The sequence below is a fragment of the Otolemur garnettii genome, unplaced genomic scaffold, assembly GCF_000181295.1.
Source record: "Otolemur garnettii isolate 467f Iridium unplaced genomic scaffold, OtoGar3 scaffold00029, whole genome shotgun sequence".
NCBI lineage: Eukaryota > Metazoa > Chordata > Mammalia > Primates > Galagidae > Otolemur > Otolemur garnettii.
Window position 1 is genome coordinate 12473317 of NW_003852424.1, and position 21397 is coordinate 12494713.

Sequence of the window (21397 nt, forward strand, 5' to 3'; positions counted from 1 at the left end):
CACAGCAACCTCCAACTCCTGGGCTCAAGCGAGTCTCCTGCCTCCGCCTCCCAAGTAGCTGGGACCACAAGCACCTGCCACAACGCCTGGCTATTCCTTGGTTGCAGCCGTCATTGTTGTTTGGCGGGTCCAGGCTGGGGATTGGAACCCGCCACCTTAGGTGTACGTGGCTGGCGCCTTAGCCGGTTGAGCTATAGGCACCAAGCCGGTAGTGATTATTCATAGGCAAGCCAGAGGCCAGACAAACCACCCTTGAGGACTAGACATTTGGCTCTAGACTGGGATCCTCTAACCTTGGTGGATGAATGTAGTGAGTCTCACCTTTGCCTTCCCTGGTGAGCATTGTGTTTGTATTTCTAATTTCTGTTGTAATACCCAGACACTCTGGTATAGGGTGCTTCACCTTCACTATCCTATTTGCGCCTCACAGTGACTCTTCAAGGAAGGCCTGACTACCCTCATTTAATGGGTAAGGAAACTGAATCCCAAGAGGTTAAGAAACTTGCCCAAAGGCACAGAGCAAGAGGTTGTAACTGAGATTCAGGCCATATCTGTCTGTCCCCAAAGTCTGAAAGAAGCCCATCTACCCGGCCATCAGTGCACACCAACATAAAGCCTCTCACTGAAGCAGGAATCTTGGTAATCCCAGGTGTTCCTACCTATTTCCACAAAGTTGTCTTCAGAGTATTACATATATTTGAGGAAAGATTTTTCCATTTTCCTTAGTGTTAAAAAGGAACCTTATTTTATAATTCCACTAACCCTTTGGTTGAGATTAACCTAAGATTGATTACATTCAAATTTATATCAGTTGGAAAATATCGTAGACAGTTTGTTACATTGGATGTTTTAAAGGAGTAGCAGAAATCATGGGTCTTCTCATGGTCTTTCAATGTTCATCTGAATACCAGCTATCAATGGGTACATTTCCATCTACCCTCTCTTTGGGAGCCTTTCTTTCCTTCAGCTACCTAGAACAGCCTGTTTTCACTTTGAATTATCTTTCATTTGTGAGACAGCAGTTTCTAGAGTAAATTTGTAACTCTTTGAGCCTAGTAAAATGTTCTTTACAAATGGAGAAAGGACTAAAAGAAATATGGCATGGGACATACTATCCTCTGAACGCTGACAAGTGGAAACTTTCCTTTTGGGTAGATAATTATTTGCGTGAATTTTGCAATGTTCTTTAAAATACCCAGATGTCGGCTTGGTGCCTATGGCTCAAGTGGCTAAGGCGCCAGCCACATACACCCAAGGTGGCGGGTTCAAATCCAGCCCAGCCTGGCAAACAACAATGACGGCTGCAACCAGAAAATAGCCGGGCATTGTGGCGGGCTCCTGTGGTCCCAGCTACTTGGGAGGCTAAGACAGGAGAGTCACTTGAGCCCAGGAGTTGGAGGTTGCTGTGAGCTGTGAAGCCACAGTACTCTACCCAGGGGGACAGCTTGAGGCTCCTGTCTCAAAAAAAAAAAAAAAAATACCCAGATGTCGCTGAAAGCCCAGGTCATGTGGAGCTATGGCAGTTACTCATAAAGCCTTTTACTTTTGTACCTAATGTAATAATTTGATAAGAAATTTTTTATTCAAGGAATCACAATGGTGATGCTAAATATCAATCAATTGGTAAATTTTTATAGAGTGCCCATTACATGCTCAACACCTTAAATTCAAATTTGTGTAGATTGAAACATGACGATTCAATCAGAAGAGCATAAACCAGAATCCCCAAAAGAAATTAAAGAGGCCAACACGGTGGCTCACACATGTAATCATAGTACTCTGGGAGGCCGAGGCAGGAGAATCACTTGAGCTCAGGAATTTGAGACCAGCCTGAGTTACATACAGTAAGACCCGTGTCTACCAAAAATAGAAAACTTAGCCAGGTATGGTGGCACGAGCATGTGGTCCAGCTACTCATGGCACTGAGGCAGGAGGATTACTTGAGTCAGGAGTTTGAGGTTGCTGTGAGCTATGATTATGCCACTGCATTCTAGCTAGGGCAACAGAGTGAGACTCTGTCTCAAAAAAAGAAAGAAAGAAAGAAATTAAAGAGATGTGAATCATCACTTTTATATAGAGATGAGACTAGAAAATTTTCTAGTTATGAAAGAGTACTTACAAAATGTGAGGTAGGAAATGGTATGATTTTTAGGGCCTGGAGGAGATAGGCCCGCAATGAAGATTTTTTTTTTAGTTCAACAGTTTGTACAAAACTAGTTGGATGCTCCAGTGGTGAATGACAGTGCTTGTCTAACAGCCACGAGTCAGGTTACCTGTAACTGAGTAAATGCTGCTCACACCTACATCCTCATGTCAGTCCCTCACAAAAACAACATGATAGGCACAGCCCAGTGCACATGGCCAAGGCAGCACATGTGTGGCACTGTTTTCCAGGCTGACATCTGGAAGAATTTCCCCTGAAGTGAAGTGCTAAAGCTTTGTTTCTCAATGACTCATTGCCTCTCCTCCCAAACCATTCCTCCTGTCCTGGCTACCCATTCCTGACTGCCCAGCATCCTTGGGCCTTGGCTCAGCTGTGAGCCCAACAATGTCTGTGTCCACCCCTCCTTCTCACCTTCTCCTCTCTTCCATCTCTTCCTGTGGTTCCCCAACTAGGAGTTCGTCTCCTTTCTGCCTCCTTTGTTTGAATTCCTCTAGTATTTATAGTTGGAACTTTAGAGTTTAGTGTGTAATTATATGTAGATCTGCATATATCCTCTTCATTTGTGAATGAAGAGTATAGAACCTACTGAAAAAGTGTCAGTAGCACTGTGGGTAACATTTTACAAACTAAACCCTCCTTCTCTTATTCCACTCCATTCTCCACAAGTACCAAAGGCATCAGCTTCATTCTTACCTCCATGGGGGCTGGGAAAGAAGTATAATAGGTAGCATTCATGAAATAATTAGCCCCAGTGGTGGGGCTAGCTGTGCACCCAGATAGGGTGACTGTCTCACAACACTTTTCCTTTTATTTTTAACCCAGGGGCCTGAGTGCAAATCTGTCCTCCATGTTTATCTGCATTTAGTTGGTGGCATTGATGTTCTAAGACTTGGTCCTGATGGAATCCATATGACCACCAATCCTGCTGCTCTATACGGGCAGGAGATGCTGTTTCTACCTACAGAAATAAGTAAAGCATGCCTTAAAATTGTGTGCATACTGTATAATGTTGACCCTAGACCCTTCTCTCAGTCTTCGAAGGGCAGGAAGTCCAGAGGTTTTCCTGCTATCTGTCCCTGTGTTACAGGCTCTGTTGGGAGCAAACGCTCTCAGGCCGCAGAATTTATCATTAGGGGGCACAGAACTGGGAGAGGCAGGAGAGAGTGAGCTGGCAGAGTTAAGTTTCTTTTTGGAGAAGCTTGAGGGGATTGGCCAATGTTCAGGTTTCCTCCCAGATCTACTTCTTGAGGCCTGCTATGGTGAAATGCAGGATTGTCAGAGTTACAATGGGCTGCATGCGTTAATGCTCTCATTACAGGCCCCAAAGCATGTTAGCCAAGTAGTGTGCTTTGATCTGGCACTGGGGGCCTCGGGAAACCAGACGCTGAGGAATGGAGACTCCCAACTATTTTTATTTTCTCATTAACTAAGAGTAGCTATAAGACATTTTCTGTTGGAGCTCTGGCTGAAATTTTCTTCTTTTCCTGCCTTAGTGAGTTTCAGGGGGTTAGTGTTCTTCAGTCAAGGGCTGTGCCACCACATCCCACCGCAGCTCCCTTTCCTCCTTCTGGAAGTGTGTTTGCAGACATGGAAGAGGAGGTGGGATCTGTATCATTCCCAGGACATGCCCTGGAAGTTTCCTTTGTACAATAATCTGGAGATGCTCTTCTCCTTGGTTGTACACCTCTCTTAAAAATTCTGGCCAGGCGCGGTGGCTCACGCCTGTAATCCCAGCAGTGTGGGAGGCTGAGGAGGGAGGAATGCTCAAGCTCAGGAGTTCGAGACTCGCCTGAGCGAAAGTGAGACCCAGACTCATTAAAAAAATGGAAAAACCCAGCTGGGCGCCGCGGCGAGCGCCTGTAATCCCAGCGGCCTCGGAGGCTGAGGCAGCAGGATGCCCGCAGCCGGAGCCTGAGGTTGCAGTGAGCTCCGACGCCACTGCCCTCTGCTCAGGGCACAGGGTGGAACTCTGTCTCGACAAAAAAAAAAAAAAAAAAAAAATTCTGGTAAAGGCCCATAGCACAGTGGTTACAGCGCCGGCCACATGCACCGAGGTTGGTGGTTTGAACCCAGCCCAGGCCAGCTAAACACAATGACAACTGCAACAACAACAACAACAAAATATCCGGGCACTGTGGCAGGCGCCTCTAGTCCCAGCTACACGGGAGGCCAAGGCAAGAGAATCGCTTAAGCCCAGGAGTTAGAGGTTGCTGTGAGCTGTGATGCCACAGTACTCTACCAAGGGTGACGTAGTGAGACTCTGTCTCAAAAAAGAAAAAAATCTGGTAAACTCACTGCTGGTGTTTGGTGGGTTCTGGTAAACTGAAAGACTTTGTTTTTGATATTTACAGAATTTAAGTACAATGTAGTTTTTTTTCTATAATGCAAAGTTTACAGATGTTAAATCTCACTTTTAAGGGGTTTATTCTCTTAGAAAATCCAGAATCTTCACAGAGGAAACACCTGGGTTATGATATTTTTGTTTGTTCTCAGGTATGGATTGAATGGTTTCTCAGTGGTGAGCAGTTTTGTCTGTGATTTTACTAAGTGCTTACCCGTTCTCTTGTAGAAAGCACTACTCTTCCAGCAGGGTTATTTGAAATGGGAAGGGCCAGCTTCCCTCTGGTATCCTAGTAGGGGCATGTAAAGTGCTCAATTAGATGTACGCGTTTCACTGGTGACTCAGTCTTCAGATATTTTTAGTTTGGTGACTTTCTTTTGTGTAAACTTGTGGGTTAGTAGCCATTTCTGACATTTAAATGTGAGGTCTACATTTTCCTGCCTCGGGTAACTCCTCTTCCTGGGAACATTAGGCCATTTTCTGAAATTCCAGCAGGTTAAGTGTGTGACTATATGACTTTGCGGAAGAATGTGGCCAAATAAAACTATTATCACACGAGTTCACACAAAAAAGGAATTTCAAGGTTCTAATCCTGAAATTTGCTATTAAAATCATCTCTGAATTCCTCCACTACTGCTTTACCAAATCGCGTGGGCCTTCAGACGATCCCTTTACCTTGTAAGACCTGATTTGTAAGAGATGGACGAGATCACCAAGAGGCTTTCTCCTTCTTCGTTGCTTTTATCCTCCCTGCCACCAGCCACTTCCAGGTGTGGTGACCTGCTCCCGACCTTTCAGGGTGGCTCCCTTAGCTTGAGTTGCAGAACAAAAGCATCTAGGTACTCAGTGATTAATATTCAAACACAAATGTCCCTTGGCATCTCTTGAAAACATGATTAGCCGTATTATTGCCAGGGCTTTCCTGTCACTTCCAGCCTGAGGTAGTGGTAGGAAGGGGTGTCTTTCAAAAGCTGGAGTATTTGAGCACTCCCTAGACTGTCCCGCACAGCTGTCTGTGACTAAACCGATGTGGATGTGCTAAGAGGCAGTCCTGTGGCTGCCGGTCAGCATGCTCACTCGTTTAGGAATGATAAACCTCACCAGCAGCGAGAACAGGGTCCAGATCATCAGGACTGTGTAGTTCCAGAGCCTCCTAACAGTGTCTCCGAGGCTCTCCCATCCCCACGGCAGTGACTGACTCAGAGGGCGCACAGACACGTCTCGTCTCGCGGGGGCGTCTGGGCTTTTTCCCTGTAATCTTCTGGGCTTGTTTTCACCCCCTGCAGAAAGGCATTATTTTTTTCTGTCACAGCTCTGACTTCTTTAGTTAAATGGCAGATAAATGAGGGAGAAGCGGACCCTTTCCAACCCTTACTTTCTCCTCAGAGGAGTCATGCTGCCTACATCTAGGGCTGACCACTTTTATCTAATTTACCACCAAAGGCTGAAAGTTGGGATGACATGTAATGGAAACAGACCATGTTTTTGTGGCAGCATGCCGTGGCCTTATTCCGTCCTTCTCTTGACACCTTCACAGGGTAGTTTTGAGGAACAAAGTCTGCCAAAGGCCTGTTGTGCTGGCTGAGGGTTTTATTGCAGAGCATTGAGGTTTGCTGGGAGAGCCGGGCCAGGCAAGGAGGATTTGCCTGCAGGGAGGAGGTACAGGTGAGGGGCAGCCTCTCCATGGGAAGGAGAGAGAGGGTTAGGGTTAAAAGAGCAAGTGTGTATGTCAGGAGAAGGGGGGGTCCAGCTGCACACTGCCAATGGCCCTTTTTTTTTTTTTTTTTTTGAGACACAGTCTTACTTTGTTGCCCTTGGTAGCGGGCTGTGGCATCATAGCTCACACCAAGGTCAAACTCCTGGGCGTAAGCCATTCTCTTGCCTTAGCCTCCTAAGTAGCTGGGACTACAGGTGCCCACCACAATGCCTGGTTATTTTTAGAGGTGGGATCTTGCTCTGGCTCAGGCTGGTCTGGAACCTGTGAGTTCAGGCAATCTGCCCCCCTCAGCTTCCCAAGTGCTGGGATTCCAGGCATGAGCCATCAATGACCCATTTTACCATAGAAACAAAAACAACAATCTTGGAACTATTATTGGAACTTGATGATCACTACTTATTATCTAGTGATTTATTAATGTAACATGCTTCCATTTTATTTTTTATTTTTGCAGTTTTTGGCCAGGGCCAGGTTTGAACCCACCACCCCCAGTATATGGGGCCGGCACCCTACTCCTTGAGCCACAAGCGCCACCCCATGCCTCCATTTTAGAAGAATCAAGACGAGTACGTCCTGGGATTCATTTTAAACTTGGAGGAGCTCAAGCAGTTGGTCATCTAGTGATTTCATCATTAATGAGCCCTCTCTGTCGGTTAGGACAGAGTATGTTTTATGGTGATTTCTGTCTGTCAGATCCTGTGGCCTACTGAGGCAAAACAGGAGAGAGTTCAGTAGTGGTGATGGTAATAGTTAATATTGTGAACTACTTATTGTACGCATAACATGTTACACATGGTGGCCAGAGGGATTAAGGAGCTTGCCTAGGAACAAACACTGTGGCGGGATTTTACACTGGCTGTTTCAGGACTGGAACCTAAACCAAAGCCATGTCTTCAACCAGATTGGAACTGGAACAGAGAAATCCTAGGAGTTTGGTTTGGTTTGGTTTTCTTTGAGAGATATTTGCCTTGGGACCCACATAAGTGTGGGAACTTGTTGTGCTAGGTCCTTTGGAGTTGTAAGGAAGAAAGACTTCCTCCACAGATGTCTTCATCTCTCAGCGTCCTCACTTTGCTGATAACTAACAGGAAAGGAGAGGATGGTTCTGACAGCTGAATCACGGAGGCAAAAAAAGCCAAACCAATAAATATTTTTTATAGAATACAGTTTGTACTGTGCTAACACGTTGTCTATGGATGTTCATGGTAAATGGCCAATCTCCACCTGAACCAATAGGAGCTTATCTGAGCGACAGGGAGTCGTTCAAAAGCTCCCTCATCCTCTAAAGAAAAGGAGTGTGGAACTTGAGTCATGAGAGGTAATTGGGGCATGTTCTCTCACAGTTCTGGAAGCTAGAAGTTTTTTTTTTTTGACCAGGGCTGGGTTTGAACCCACCACCTCTGGTATATGGGGCTTTGAGCCACAGGCGCCACCCAGAAGCTAGAAGTTTGAAAGCAAGGGGTCAGCAAGATTGGCTCCCCTTGGGCTCTGAGGGACAGTCAGTTCCATGCCTGTCTCCTCGAGTCTGGTGGTCCTGCATTCTTTGGTATTCCTTGGCTGTAGACACATCACTCTAGTCCAGTGTTGTTCAACGTTTTTAACTCACACCACACTTAAACTTCCGTGGCACACTTAAATTATGTTGATCCAAAAAAAGAGTTAAAAAAAAATACATACTTACTGTGCTTTGAACTTCTTTGGAAAATTAATTAATGATCTTTAAATTTTTTTGTGGCATACATAAGATCCTCTCACAGCACACCAGCATGCCACAGCACACCGGTTGAATATTTCTGCTCTAGTCTCTACTTCTGTCTTCACATCGCCCTCTCCCCTATGTGTCTACATCTCAGTCTCCAAATTTCTCTCTTTTTACAAGGATACCAGTCATGGGGTTAGGACCTCCTATAACCAGTATGACCCCATTTTAACTTGCTTATATCTGCAGAGACCTGTTCCAAATGAGGTCTTAGTCACAGGTTCCAGGGAGACATGAATTTTGGGTTTTCTGTGTTTGAGATCTCTGCTCAGTTTGTTTTTTTTTCACTGTAAGTTTTGTATTATCAGTGAATGTTGATATTCCAAGGCTGAACTCACTAGCCCATGCAAGTGGAGTAAATATGGTGAAATTATCGGTGTAAATGGCACAGCTGAATATATATAATTATTTAATTTATTTGAAGAAAGAACAAAGACCCTGAGGGTTGTTAGTTCTTATGAATTTTATTGTAAAATGGTCCATGAAGCAGGCTGGGAAAACGGGTCATTTTCTGTTACAGAGTACAGTGATAGTTTTTTCTTGTGCGCTTTAGCCAAGGGCTGCAATTCTATCCCTAGAATCTCAGACATTTTTAGCCAAAAGAGACTTTTGGTTTCATCTCCTTCTAATATAACCCTCTCATTTTTTTTTTTTTTTTTTTGAAACAGCCTAGAGCTGTTACCCTGGGTAGAGTGCTGTGGCATCACAGCTCACAGTAACCTCCAACTCTTGGGCTTAAGCGATTCTGTTGCCTCAGCCTCCCAAGTAGCTGGGGCTACAGGCGCCTGCCACAAAGCCCGGCTGTTTTTTGGTTGTAGTTATCATTGTTGTTGGCAGGCCAGGGCTGGATTTGAACCTGCCAGGTTTGATGTATGTGGCTGGTGTTTTAGCCAATTTGAGCTACAGGTGCTGAGCCTAACCATTTCATTTTACAGATGAGGCCTTTAAGGGTCCAAAAGCTTAAGAGACTCATTCAAGATCACCAGCCAGGAAGGGGCAGAGTAGACACTAGGACCCAGATCTCAGAGCCCCCAGACTGGAGCTTCTTCCAGTGCAGTGGCCCTGTTTCTTTCTGCATCTGTGCCTCCATCTTAAAATAATGCTCTTAGCCAGGGAAGAGCAATGAGAGTGTGGGAGGCATAACCCAGGCCTTCACCACCAGTAGAAATACCAGTCAGGCACGTCTTAGAGACCAAGAGCAATACTGAGAATTCCTTTGATGAATAGATGTGGGCCTCTGGCTGCACCTTGGGTTCCTTTGTTAATGTGGAGGCTACAAGTGCAATTTTGACTACATTAAATTCCAGTCATAAAAAGGTGGGGGGAGGTGTGGGGCCAGTCGCTGAGGAAGGATTGCTACTTGGTAGGTAGGAAGCCCAGCCCATTATAGAGGTGGAGTGAGGGTTGGGGTGGGGATGGGGAGAGCTTCCTTTTCCTTTTTCATGTACCTGGCCCTCTTGCCTTTCTGTGTGACTTTTTCCCCCTGTCTTGGCTACCTGATGTTTATTTTAAATGGATTTCACCTGCCTAGAAAAGAAGGAGTGACACATGAAATAATATAATGAAATTTGAGTTTCTTATGTTTAGAACAAGTTCAGAATATTAACATTTAGTGGCAACTCAGACTTGGAAAGAAAAAGTACCATAAAATAGATTGCAGCAAGATAAGTTAAAATGAAGGTGAAGAGCTTTGTTCTGAAATTGCCTGATAATTCTTGGTTTAATACATACATACATATGTAAATGTGTGTGTGTGTATGTGTGTATGTGTATACTTTATAACACACTTCTAAATTCTATACAGTCATTCCTCTGTATCTGTGGGAGCTTAGTTCCAGGACCCCTGAGGATACCAAAATCTAAGGCTGCTCAAGTCCCTGACATAAAATGGCGTAGTATTTGCATATAATCTATGTGCTTCCTCCTGTATACTTTAAATAGTCTCTAAGTTACTTATATTACATAATAAAATGTAAATGCTATGTAAATAGTTGTTATAGTGTATTGCATTTATTTTAAAATTGTGTTTGTTTGGTTTTTTTGAGATGGAGCCTCAAGCTATCCCCCTGGGTAGAGTGCCATGGCATCACGCTCACAGCAACCTCCAACTCCTGGGCTCAAGCGAGTCTCTTGCCTCAGCCTCCCAAGTAGCTGGGACCACAGGCCACAACGCCCGGCCATTTTTTGGTTGCAGCCATCATTGTTGTTTGGCGGGCCTGGACTGGGGATTCGAACCTGCCACCTTAGGTGTATGTGGCTGGCGCCTTAGCCGCTTGAGCCACAGGCGCCGAGCCAAAATTGTGTTATTTTTTGATGGTTACATTGTTTGTTTGTTTTCAAATATTTCAACCATCCCCAGTTGGTTGAATCTGCAGATAAGGAGGGCCAACTGTACTTCATTCGCTAAGGCCAGTTTCTAGATTTAGCTTCTCCATAAGTCCTTTCCTGGTTATTTTTTCCCTGGACTAATTATTCTTGACTTTGAGTTTCTAAAGTGCATTTCGCCTGAACATAAACTTCTTTTCTCCTCGGTTAAAAGAGAACTCTACTTAATTGCTATCTTGAAAAATGCTAGGCCCACAAGAGTTAGTCAGATCCTTAATCCTGCTAAAACACAAGGGTGATGTCCCTGGGGACATGTAAGAGAGCTGACCTGCTCCTCAGGACATTAGGTTGGCACCTTGGATCAAGGCTGCATATCTGGACCACAATAATTAGAAATCTCTCATAGGATTGCTTTCTCTGAGTTGAATTGAATTTTAAAAACTTGGCGTTTTTCAAGGGTTGAGGAAATTAATTCTCTACTGAATTTGCTATTAAAAAGGTTGTGGGAGGACGTTGTCTATCACATCACTCAAGGTCCTCTTATGTAAAGTCCCGCATTTTTTTAATCATTCCATAGCAGAAAAGCCCTGTTTCTGCTGAGTAGCTGTCATGTTTCTGGAAATAAGGGCACAGCACATAAGCTTTCTTTCCATTTCAGAGAACCATAGGTCTGACTGGGTTTTACTTTTCCCCCAACAGTCAGAAAGCTCAGATACATTCTAAGTTTAATCACATACATAATTATTGTGTATGTTGACGTATGTATTATCCTTCTTCAGGTTTTTAAAATTTCTTAGATTTTCGTAGTTGCTATTTTAAAGCTTTTTTTTTCCTAATGACAAAAATATTATTAGCCATTATGAATTCTGGAGAATAGAAAAAAGTGAAATTGCAAATACTATTAGAACCTGGCAATGTTTGCCTTCATAAAGATGTGGGTATATAGGATTTCCTCCTTTATCATTAGAAACTGCAGAGTAAAGAGCCTCAAAGTCACAGTGGCTTCAACTGTTTATTCTCTCATAAAAGAAGTCCTGAGACAAGCAGTCTAGGTCTGATGTGATGGCTCCATTTAATTGTCAAGGTCTCAGAATTCTGTCTTTCTACTCTGCTGTCCTCTTAATGGAGCCCTTGGAGTGACTTGATGACCCAAGATGGCTCTTGGAGGTGCAGCCATATTGTCTGCATTCCAGGGGTGCAGGAAGGGAAAAGGGCAGAAGAAGGATTAACTTCCTGCCTTTTAAGAAGCCTTCTTAGAAATCAGACCAGGCCCTCCAGAATCTGGTCATAGGGAGTCACCTAGCTGCAAGGGAGTCTGAGGTACATTGTGTTTTTGGCTGGGCAAATTTCTCAGGCTTCTGTTACTAAAGTTGGAGGGGGCCCTTAAAATTGGGAAGCAAGCAGCAGTCTGCCACATTTCTGACTCTTCCTTTATGCATACATATTTAGTAAGGGTGTCTCGTCAAAGCCATCTCAAATAGTTTGTGGGAAGAGTTAAAGTGTAAACAAATGTCAATGTAAATATCAACAAATAAAAGGTACTATATCTTTTTATCCCTATGAGCTTTGCCACTTGGCTTTTCCATAATTTTTTCTATAACTTCATCATTTATACATGGACTGATAACACTGTTCTTGAATATTCAGTCAATTCTCCTTCTTATCCAAGGTGAGAAGGGACCTTTGATAGTTTTCTGCAAAGGTTGCATATTCTGATGCCTACTGGGGTCATTCAGATGCCACAAATGATTAAACTGGGTCGGGGGTCAGTGTTGAGCACTGTGATAGGGAGTGGTAGAGACTGCGGCCACCTCTGGAGAGCGTGGTCTGTCTAAAGGAGGTGGCCTGTTCAGCTCCATTCATTTTCTTGCTGTGTGAGGAGGCTGACTCTATGTTGCAAATCTTTTGATTTTATTTCAAGAGAAATCAGAGATCTAGCTTTTTATCTGAAATCCCCTGGTGTTTATAACTTGGCAACTAATAAATTCAATTTTTTTAAATGCCAGCCAAATGCAGCGCCAACCCCTGGGCTGCCAGTTTAGGATCTTTGATTTGGTCCATGGCCTGTTTTCCATTTGGCAGCCAAGCCTGGTGAGGTCAGGTGGCCTGTGATGTGGCCTGAGGCTTTGCTCTTCAGGCCCTTCCTCACCATGGCCCTGTCCTCTGTGACTAATCTGTCTAGAAGATGAGGAGATAATAAAGATTTGAAATTGGGCAAGACTGCTTTGAAGGTTAATAGATTCTTTCCTTCAGCTGGCTTTCACTTTCTTCTTAAATCAGTTTGGTGTGGTAGAATCAGAAAAAATTGGGGCTTGAATCCCAACTCTGTTACTTATAGCTATATGACTCCAGGCAAGCCTCTGGTGTCTTGTGTTTCCTGTACCATCCATTTTCTTGCCTGCTTGCTTCTCTCTCTCTCTGCTTTTCCTGTCTTCAAGTAGCATAGTATGGTGGTTAAGAGGAAGGTTTCTGGGGTCAGATATAAATACTGGCTTTTCTTTCTTTTTTTTTTTTTTTTTTTGAGACAGAGCCTCAAGCTGTCCCCCTGGGTAGAGTGCCGTGGCCTTATAGCTCACAGCAACCTCCAACTCCTGGGCTCAAGCGAGTCTCCTGCCTCCGCCTCCCAAGTAGCTGGGACCACAGGCGCCCGCCACAACGCCTGGCCATTGGTTGCAGCTGTCATTGTTGTTTTGGTGGGTCCGGGCTGGGGACTCGAACCTGCCACCTTAGGTGTATGTGGCTGGCGCCTTAGCCGGTTGAGCTATAGGCGCCGAGCCAAATCCTGGCTTTTCTATATACCAGCTATGTGACCGTGGGCAAGTTATGCCTCAGTTTCCTCCTCTGTAAAATGGGGTGATAATAGCATCTACCTCTCAGGGTGTGAGATGGATTATGTGAGTTAGTATATGTTAAGTTTGAAGAACAAAGCTTGGCACATACATAGTGCTGCACAAACATTGGCTATTTCCCCCATATTCTCTTTTTGCTGCTTCTGCTGCTTTGGAAGCCATAAGTCTTTTAGCAGGTTCTCATAGTACACTTGATTCTGGTCCCCCAGGTCACAGTGAGCGCTTTTAGTTCCTGGTGTCCCTAAGCAGCCATCCTCTGACCCCTAGCCTGGACCAAGACAGTGCAGGCAAGCAGTGCAGCCCCCCACCCATTGCTTTGGGCCCTGTTCTGTTTCTTGGTTTTCGCTTGTTTGTTTTTGTTTTTGAGACAGGGTCTTGCTGTGTTGCCCAGGCTGGTCTTGAACTCCTGGGCTCAAGTGATCCTCTCTCTCAGCCTCCCAAGTGCCATGAGTGGGTACCTGGCCCAGCACATTGATTTTGACACCATCTGTGCCCTTTTGCTTTTCTCAGCTCATATTTTTTCTGTAATTGCTATATGTTTGGAAGAGAACAAATGAGCCAACTGGTTGGACTGTCTTGAGCTAAAGCTTTGCTAAGTTATTTCATTGGTCACCTAGAGATGATACCTGTCCTGTTCATTCTGAAGATTATGCTATGAGATAATGGGTAAAGGGTGACTTTGCTCTAGCCAGAGTTATGAACATAGCAGAAAACTTGTCCTGAAAATCAGAGCCTGTCAGTCTTGGTGGATTCACAAAGGCTTCCCCCAGCAGATGCGTTAAAATGGCCAGATGTCCGCAATTGTGCCATACATGTTAATTAAATTATCTTTTTCCCTAAAGGTTTTAAATATAGAGCAACTTACACTGTGCTATGTTTCAATTACACTGCTTTTTTTCACGCTTTAAAAGATCACTATTCAATCTTTTCAGCTTTTACATTAGTTTGAATAAGAGATCTCAGACCAGCCTGACTATACAACTCTTCAAAGAAAATTCACATTCACAGTGAGAAGAATAAGTGATATAGGTATGTATTACAAAGATGCTTGTTTTTGCTTTTCTTCTCTACCTCTCTCTGTGTTAGGAAACAGTGAATAGGAATGGGAAGAGAAGGGCCTGTTTGTTTTATTTTTTTAGTTCGTTAAGTCTACTCAAGGCCAACAAGGAAACTGGTAAAACCATGTACTGCATTGCCCTGCTGTCTTTCCAGAAGAAGCAACAAGGAATTACCAGCACGTAGGCAGAGAAACTTTGGGGTTTCTGATGGATTTTGTTTTTGGCCCTCTGCTATGTTAAAAAGCTGTCCCATCTTGGCTCTTTGTTTAAAAACCATTTGATTGGCATGTGTGTCACGGCTGTAGAAAGGTGAGGGATGGAAGATGCAGGTTAAACCCATCCAGCATATTAGTGCAGTGCTGTGTATGGTTTTAGGCCACAGACCCCTTTGAGAATCTGACTAAAAGGCCCTAGAATCCCATAGGGACTCACAGACCCCAAGTTAAGGATCCTTGTTTTAGGGGGTTGTAGACAGCTTTCAGGGGATGTCACCAGGAGTAAGGTAACACATCACCAGAAGTTAAGTTGTTTTTTTTTTGAGACAGGGTCTCACTTGGGCGGTGCCTGTGGCTCAAAGGAGTAGGGCACTGGCCACATATGCCAGAGCTGGCAGGTTCAAACTCAGCCCTGGCCAAAAAAAAAGCTGCAAAAAAAAAAAAAGACAGGGTCTCAGTATGTCACCCTTAGTAGAGTGCTGTGGCATCACAGCTCACAGCAACCGCCAACTCTGGGGCTTAAGTGATTCTCTTGCCTCAGCCTCCCAAGTAGCTGGGACTATAGGCGCCCACCACAGTGCCCGGCTATTTTTTGGTTATAGTTGTCATTGTTGTTTGGCGGGCCTGGGCTGGGTTTGAACCTGCCAGCTCTGGCGTATGTGGCTGGTGTCCTAGCCGCTGAGCTACGGGCACCAAGCCACCAGAAGTTAAGTTCTCAGAAAACTGTTTGCTCATGAAAGTTCACCATAGCTGAGAGTATATTCTGAGGTCTAGCCTTGATCTCAAATTGCGTCAGATAAAGGGTTTTTGGTTGTTTTTGTTTGTTTTGTTTTGTTTTTTTGAGACAGAGTCTCACTCAGTCTCCCTCAAGTTAGAGTACAGTGGAGTCATATAGCTCACAGCACCCGCAAATTCCTGGACTCAAGTAGTTCTCCTGCCTCAGCCTCCCGAGTAGCTGGGACTATGCACGCCCCCACAACACCAGCTAGTTTTTCTATTTTTAGTAGAGATAGAGTCTCACTCTGGCTCAAGCTGGTCTTGAATTCCTGAACTCAGGCAGTCTACCCTCCGCAGCCTCCCAGAGTGCTAGGATTACAGGAGTGAGCCACTGTGCCCGGCCAGGTAAAGTTTTTAAAAATTGTTTTCTTGCTAGTTAGAAAGAAGGAGGCTAGTTAAGGGCCTGTGACCTTCAGTTTTCTTTCCTCACTGAGTTGGAACCCTTGCCAGAGATTGTCTGCAGTGTAGTCAGGCCCTTTATTTGCCAAAGTCACCTCAATTTTAGAAAAGAGTTTTTGAGTCCTCTTGGGACTTGCCATGTGTCTCAGGAGAGTTCAATCAGTTTTACCCGAAGCACATTTTTTGGAGATTGTTTTGTCCTGCTTCTTCTGTCACCACCACTGGCCAGGAGAGCTCACTGTTTCCAGCAGAGGCTACTTGAAACCATTCCAGGGGAAACTGTTGCCATAGCTACCCTGGCTGGGAGAGTTACCATTTTTTCCTTTTTGTTAGCTTGTGGTTTCCCTAATTTTTAAGGTAACAGTGGATGTTCTGTTTTCTGCCCAACGACTAGGAAAATACTGGGTTTTTGTTGATGTTGCTTTTGTTGTTACTGATATTTGGGTTTGATATGTTTGAAGTAGGATGTGTGTGTGTGTAAGAGAGAGAGATACGGAAAAGCTACTTCAAAAGGTGAACATTAGGAAAGCTAAAGCCAGAAATACATGCACATTTTCTGGGCTCTAGTTTTAAATTTTGATCTAGTGGTTCAATTTTTCTACTTTTAGCCTCATTTTGGACTAATGGCTACAGTTGGGTAGCTTCTGCAGGCTGAGCTCATGTCACACTGCCTGAAACCATCAGGAGCCAGGACCGTTGCAACCTGGGCTGAGTTTGAACTAGACTCAGCACCAGGGCCTTTTGTGGAGCAGATGGCTGGGTCAGGCTGAGGTCGCTTTATCTCAGCTTGCTCTGAAAATAATAGGGTAGGGCCAGTAGGCAGCAGCCACACCTGGTGGCCCCCGCAGTCCCGTCCCATGTTTCTGTCTGAGGCTGTAAACACAACACTTAATAAACACCTGGTACACTAGGTGCAGATTAAGTCTACAGAGAGAACTGATGTGGCCTAGTAACAGAAATCAAAGTGCTAGCCCAGTCCTGCTCCTGCCTCTTTTTCTCCTCTCAAAAGGACACTATTCTCAGCATTTGCTCAGCTTGGAAAAACTCATGAGATTATAAAAGAAAATAGCACAGTACTGGGTCTATCAGCACTAAGGGCTGTGTGTTTGTGATTGGGTGGTTGCCAGGCCATTAGTGGTGGTGAGGTGCTGATGGCATCTGCCTGGGAGACCCTGTGGATGCATCTGGATCATGGCCTGCCATTGCTGGCTTTGTCTCTTAGCAGGACGTGCCTCTGTAGTGTGGGGAAGGCTCCACTCCTCCTCACTGTGGATATAAACCCAGCCCTGTCCCTGTGCTCCCCAGATCAAGATGAATGCCATGCTGGAGACCCCTGAGCTCCCGGCCGTGTTTGATGGGGTGAAGCTGGCCGTAGTAGCTGCCGTGCTGTACGTGATCGTCCGGTGTTTGAACCTGAAGAGCCCCACAGCCCCCCCTGACCTCTACTTCCAGGACTCGGGGCTCTCACGCTTTCTACTCAAGTCCTGTCCTCTGCTGACCAAAGAGTGAGTAGACTTCATGTCCTCTGTGTGCCCACCTGCTGATCTAGTTGGCTTTTGTAATGTTCAAAGATCTTTTCACAATGCATGCTTAAGGCATCAGTGATGTTAAAATAGCCACAGTTTTGATAGCAGTCTGGTGTTTGAATCCTGGAGGGCAAGAGAGAATCAGATCTTTGTTGCCTAGAAGCATCCCTTCCCCCGCAGTATGGTGTCATCATCCATGACAAGGACTTTGCAGAAAACAGTATCACTTTTAGGTAGATAGAGAAAACTAGGACAATATTCTGTCCTTTTACAAATGCCCTGTTGCCAGTTCTAGGACAGAGAAGCCATCCTTGCTCTAAGTAATTAATAAGCATAAAAGCAGAGGCCTATTAGCTGGATATTCTCCATCCACCTTATTAAAAAACATATCGAGGTTAGTTAAAGGAATGCACTTATAGAGAGTGCTTTTGTCCAAGTGAACCGGATTTCCCCACAGAAGCCCAGATCTGTATTTTGGAGGCAGCAGGGCGGGCACTGCTTTTGGTAGAAGGAACCATAGCTGTAAAATGAAAAGTATCTGGGGCGGGCTTGGTGGCTCACGCCTGTAATCCTAGCACTATGGGAGGCCAAGGTGGGTGGACTGCTTGAACTTAGGTGTTCCAGATCAGCCTGAACAGGAGCGAGACCCCCTCCTTCCTATCTCTACTAAAAATAGAAAAACTAGCCCAATGTTGTGGTAGGTGCCTGTAGTCCCAGCTACTTGTGAGGCTGACACAGGAGGATTGCTTAAACCCAGAAATTTGAGGTTGCTGTGAGCTACTGCACCGCAGCACTCTACCCAGGGTGATGGAGTGAGAGCCTGTGTCTCAAAAAAAGAGAGAGAGAGAGAGAGAGAGAAAATCTGCACTCTGTGTCACACATAATATTTTGAAGAGATGTGGTGTTAAATTTTTCCCTGTCGATGTCTTGTGAATAAGTGTGTCTTCCTTCTGGCACTCTATGCAGGCCTCATGCACAAAGCGTGCCATGTGCTCCCAGTCAGTCTGGATTCCTCAGTCCTTCCCCATTGTTGTTCATCACTCTGGCCTCTTCATGGTTCCTCCCCTCCATCTGTGCCTCCTTACCCTGCAGCTGCAGAGAGAGCCATCTCCCTCAAACAGTCCTCTCAGCACATGACTGGAAGTTTCTGAGATTTGATGCATAGTGATAGAAGCTTTTTCCTCCCTCCTTATATCACCTCTCACCCCCTCTTTTGGTGTTAACGATACTGGGTGAATGATTTTCTTCTAACAGTAGACAAATGGATAACAGAAACATCTGAAAATTTGGGTTTTTTCTTTGTCTAGTTGTCTAGTTAATTTTCACATGCTGTTAGACCAGGGTGAAGAGCTACCGCCTTGGGCTCTGGGTGTTTGTGTGGGGTTTTCTCATAGTTGTGACGGTGATGCCATAATCCCAAGTCAGGAGAGATGTTGCCTAATAGTGGTAGAGTGCCATGTACCACATTAATGTGATCATATTGAATTTGGAACTGCCTCTACTAAGGGGACATTACATTATAGTAGGCTCTGCCACCAAGCATAAGACCAAGGACATGGTGTTCTCATGTAGTCTCTGCAGTTAAAAATATGCTGTATAAAATAGGATGTGTGTAGTGTCTACATGTTTTGAAAATTGTCCAGCATTTTTCATATTCAATACTTCAATACTTAATTTAAATGATTAATTAATTTGGACTGGCTAGTGACATATACTCCCAATTTAGATTGCATAGAACCGCCAAGCTCAGTTCCTTGGTCATCTCATTTTTAGAGAGCTTTTGAAAACTAAAATATTCCAAACTCTGCAAATTTATATGCAGATGAGTGCAAATTGCCACCCAGCTTTGGTTCCTGAGTAATTAGAGGGAGGAAGCCAGAGAAAAGCTGCTATTGGCCAGGCTCTGGAAAAGCTTCATGTAAGGTTTGATTCCATACTAATTGTTCAAAGTGTAAAAGAAAGCTGATTATAAAAGCTGATTCCTTTTATTCTTTCTTTTTAAGATAATCAATAAAGTTCAACAGTTTCCCTTTGGTTTTTTCCTCTCCCTGGCATACTTTCTTAATGAGCAGCCTAAGGTGCTGACCTGGTGCCATGACCTCTTTTGAGATGTCCCCACCTACCTCCTGTTATGGAGGTGCATTCCTGGCCCCATCCTTGGACCTCATGGCTGTGTGTAGAATGTTAGCACCAACTTGAGCCACTGGTATTAGCATGGAGTCCCCAGTCACTGGCCAATTGCCGTTCTCTCTCCTGGTAAAGCTTGAACTAGGGAGGGTAGAGGTCAGTCTAGAAAAAAGACAGACCTGATGTTTAGAAATTAGCTCTGATGTGAAGGCCAAATTCCTCAGAAACCATTTACTTTCAAAACCTTTTTTTTTTTTTTTTTTTGAGACAGAGCCTCAAGCTATCCCCCTGGGTAGAGTGCCATGGCATCACACTCACAGCAACCTCCAACTCCTGGGCTCAAGCCAGTCTCCTGCCTCAGCCTCCCAAGTGGCTGGGACTACAGGCGCTCGCCACAATGCCTAGCCATTTTTTGGTTGCAGCCATCATTGTTGTGTTGGCGGGCCCGGGCCGGGGATTCGAACCCTCCGCCTTAGGTGTATGTGGCTGGCGCCTTAGCCACTTGAGCCACAGGCGCCGAGCCCTTTCAAAACCTTTGATTACAAGATCAGCCCTCTTAGAGCATGTTGGAACATCACTTAAGCAGCTAAATTCCAAATACCCAGGCACTCTGACTTGAAGATGACAAATGATTAAAGGCCAAAGAATTCATTTCATTCCTCTTCTAACTTTTAACTAACCTCTAGTTTTTTTTTCTTTCTTTTTTTTTTTTTGAGACAAAGTCTTACTTTGTTGCCCTCAGTAGAGCACTGTGATGTCATAGCTCACAGCAACCTCAAACTCTTGGGTTCAAGTGATATTTTTGCCTCAGTTTTTCATTTATGTATTTTTTTTTTTTTTTTTGAGGTAGAGCCGCAAGCTGTCACCTGGGTAGAGTGCCGTCACATCACAGCTCACAGCAACCTCCAACTTCTGGGCTCAAGTGATTCTCCTGCCTCCGCTTCCCAAGTAGCAGAGATTATAGGCACCCGCCATAACGTTGGCCTAACTGTTTTTTGGTTGCAGCCGTCATTGTTGTTTGGTGGGCCCGGGCTGGATTTGAACCTGCCAGCTCAGGTATATGTGGCTGGTGCCTTAGCCGCTTGAGCCACAGGCGCAGAGCCAGTTTTTCATTTTTAATAGAGACAGGGTCTCACTCTTGCTCAGGTTGGTTTTGAATTCCTAATTACAGGCCTGAGCCACCGTGCCTGGCCCTGACCTCTGATTTCTGATTTAGATTCTAGTTTTAGGAATCAGGATTTCCTGTGTTCATGTAGGACATCATGGAAATGTTTTCACATTTCTCTTTTTGTCCATGTCACTCCATTTAAAATTTGTTGGGTACCTCTCACAGACATTGTACCATTTAATTCTCTTACCAACTTTGAGGTTAGAATCATTTTTCTTCTCCTTTTAAGGACAAGGGAATTGGGAATTAGTAGAGAGGGGAACTGAACCCAAACTGGAGTTGACTTCAGCATCGGTCCCCTTCTTATCCATTGGAAGTGGACAGGGACTTTTCCTGAGGTTCAGGTGAGAGAACAGAGGCAGAGAGCAGTAAGAGGCCAGACTGTGAAGCGGGTCATTAACAAGACCGTCCCCTTCTATTCCCACATGATCCTCTTTCTCTGTCACTCTGTCGGAAACCAATGTCCCCTGATATTCTTTCTCTGTGTCACATTTCTGTAACAGCCTGCCATGTGTTTGAAGTTAAGGGCAGGAAACATGTCTGTTAGGGGTAAAAGTGCTTCTGCTGGGACTTTGAAGATTTTTTCCTACAAGGAAGCTTATTTGCAGCCTTCGCAAGCGCTTATGCAGGCTGGGATTTTAGTTAACTGATTTACAACACACTTGATCTGACCCAGTAATGTTGCCTGCAAACAACCAGTTATTATGATTTATGTGCAGGATCAGGACACATCCTCTTGCTGTTCTGGTGTAGAAAAAAAAAGTTGATGAAAGGTGAACATTGAAAGGATGTTAAGAGAGTCAGTTTGAAAGTCAATTTGAAAATCTGTTTTGAGATAGTTGACAAAGATACATTATGAATGACTCTTTTAATGTCTGGGAAAACTGCTTCATTGGGATGATTTGTCTCCTGTTCACTTAGCAACAGATCAATATTTACCTAATGATTCAGTTTTTTTTGTTTTTTTTTTTT

At 44.5% G+C, this 21397-nt stretch overlaps 1 protein-coding gene across 1 annotated transcript in view; it reads left to right on the top strand.

Moving 5' to 3' along the window:
• ABHD2 (abhydrolase domain containing 2) overlaps nt 1-21397 on the top strand; it is an 83134-nt gene that overhangs the window by 12887 nt on the left and 48850 nt on the right. Inside the window, exons 2-3 of the mRNA XM_003788664.3 lie at nt 14088-14184; nt 16910-17109. Coding sequence (XP_003788712.1) covers nt 16916-17109 — 194 coding nt within the window. The 5' untranslated portion in view covers nt 14088-14184; nt 16910-16915. The remainder of the gene's footprint in view (nt 1-14087; nt 14185-16909; nt 17110-21397) is intronic.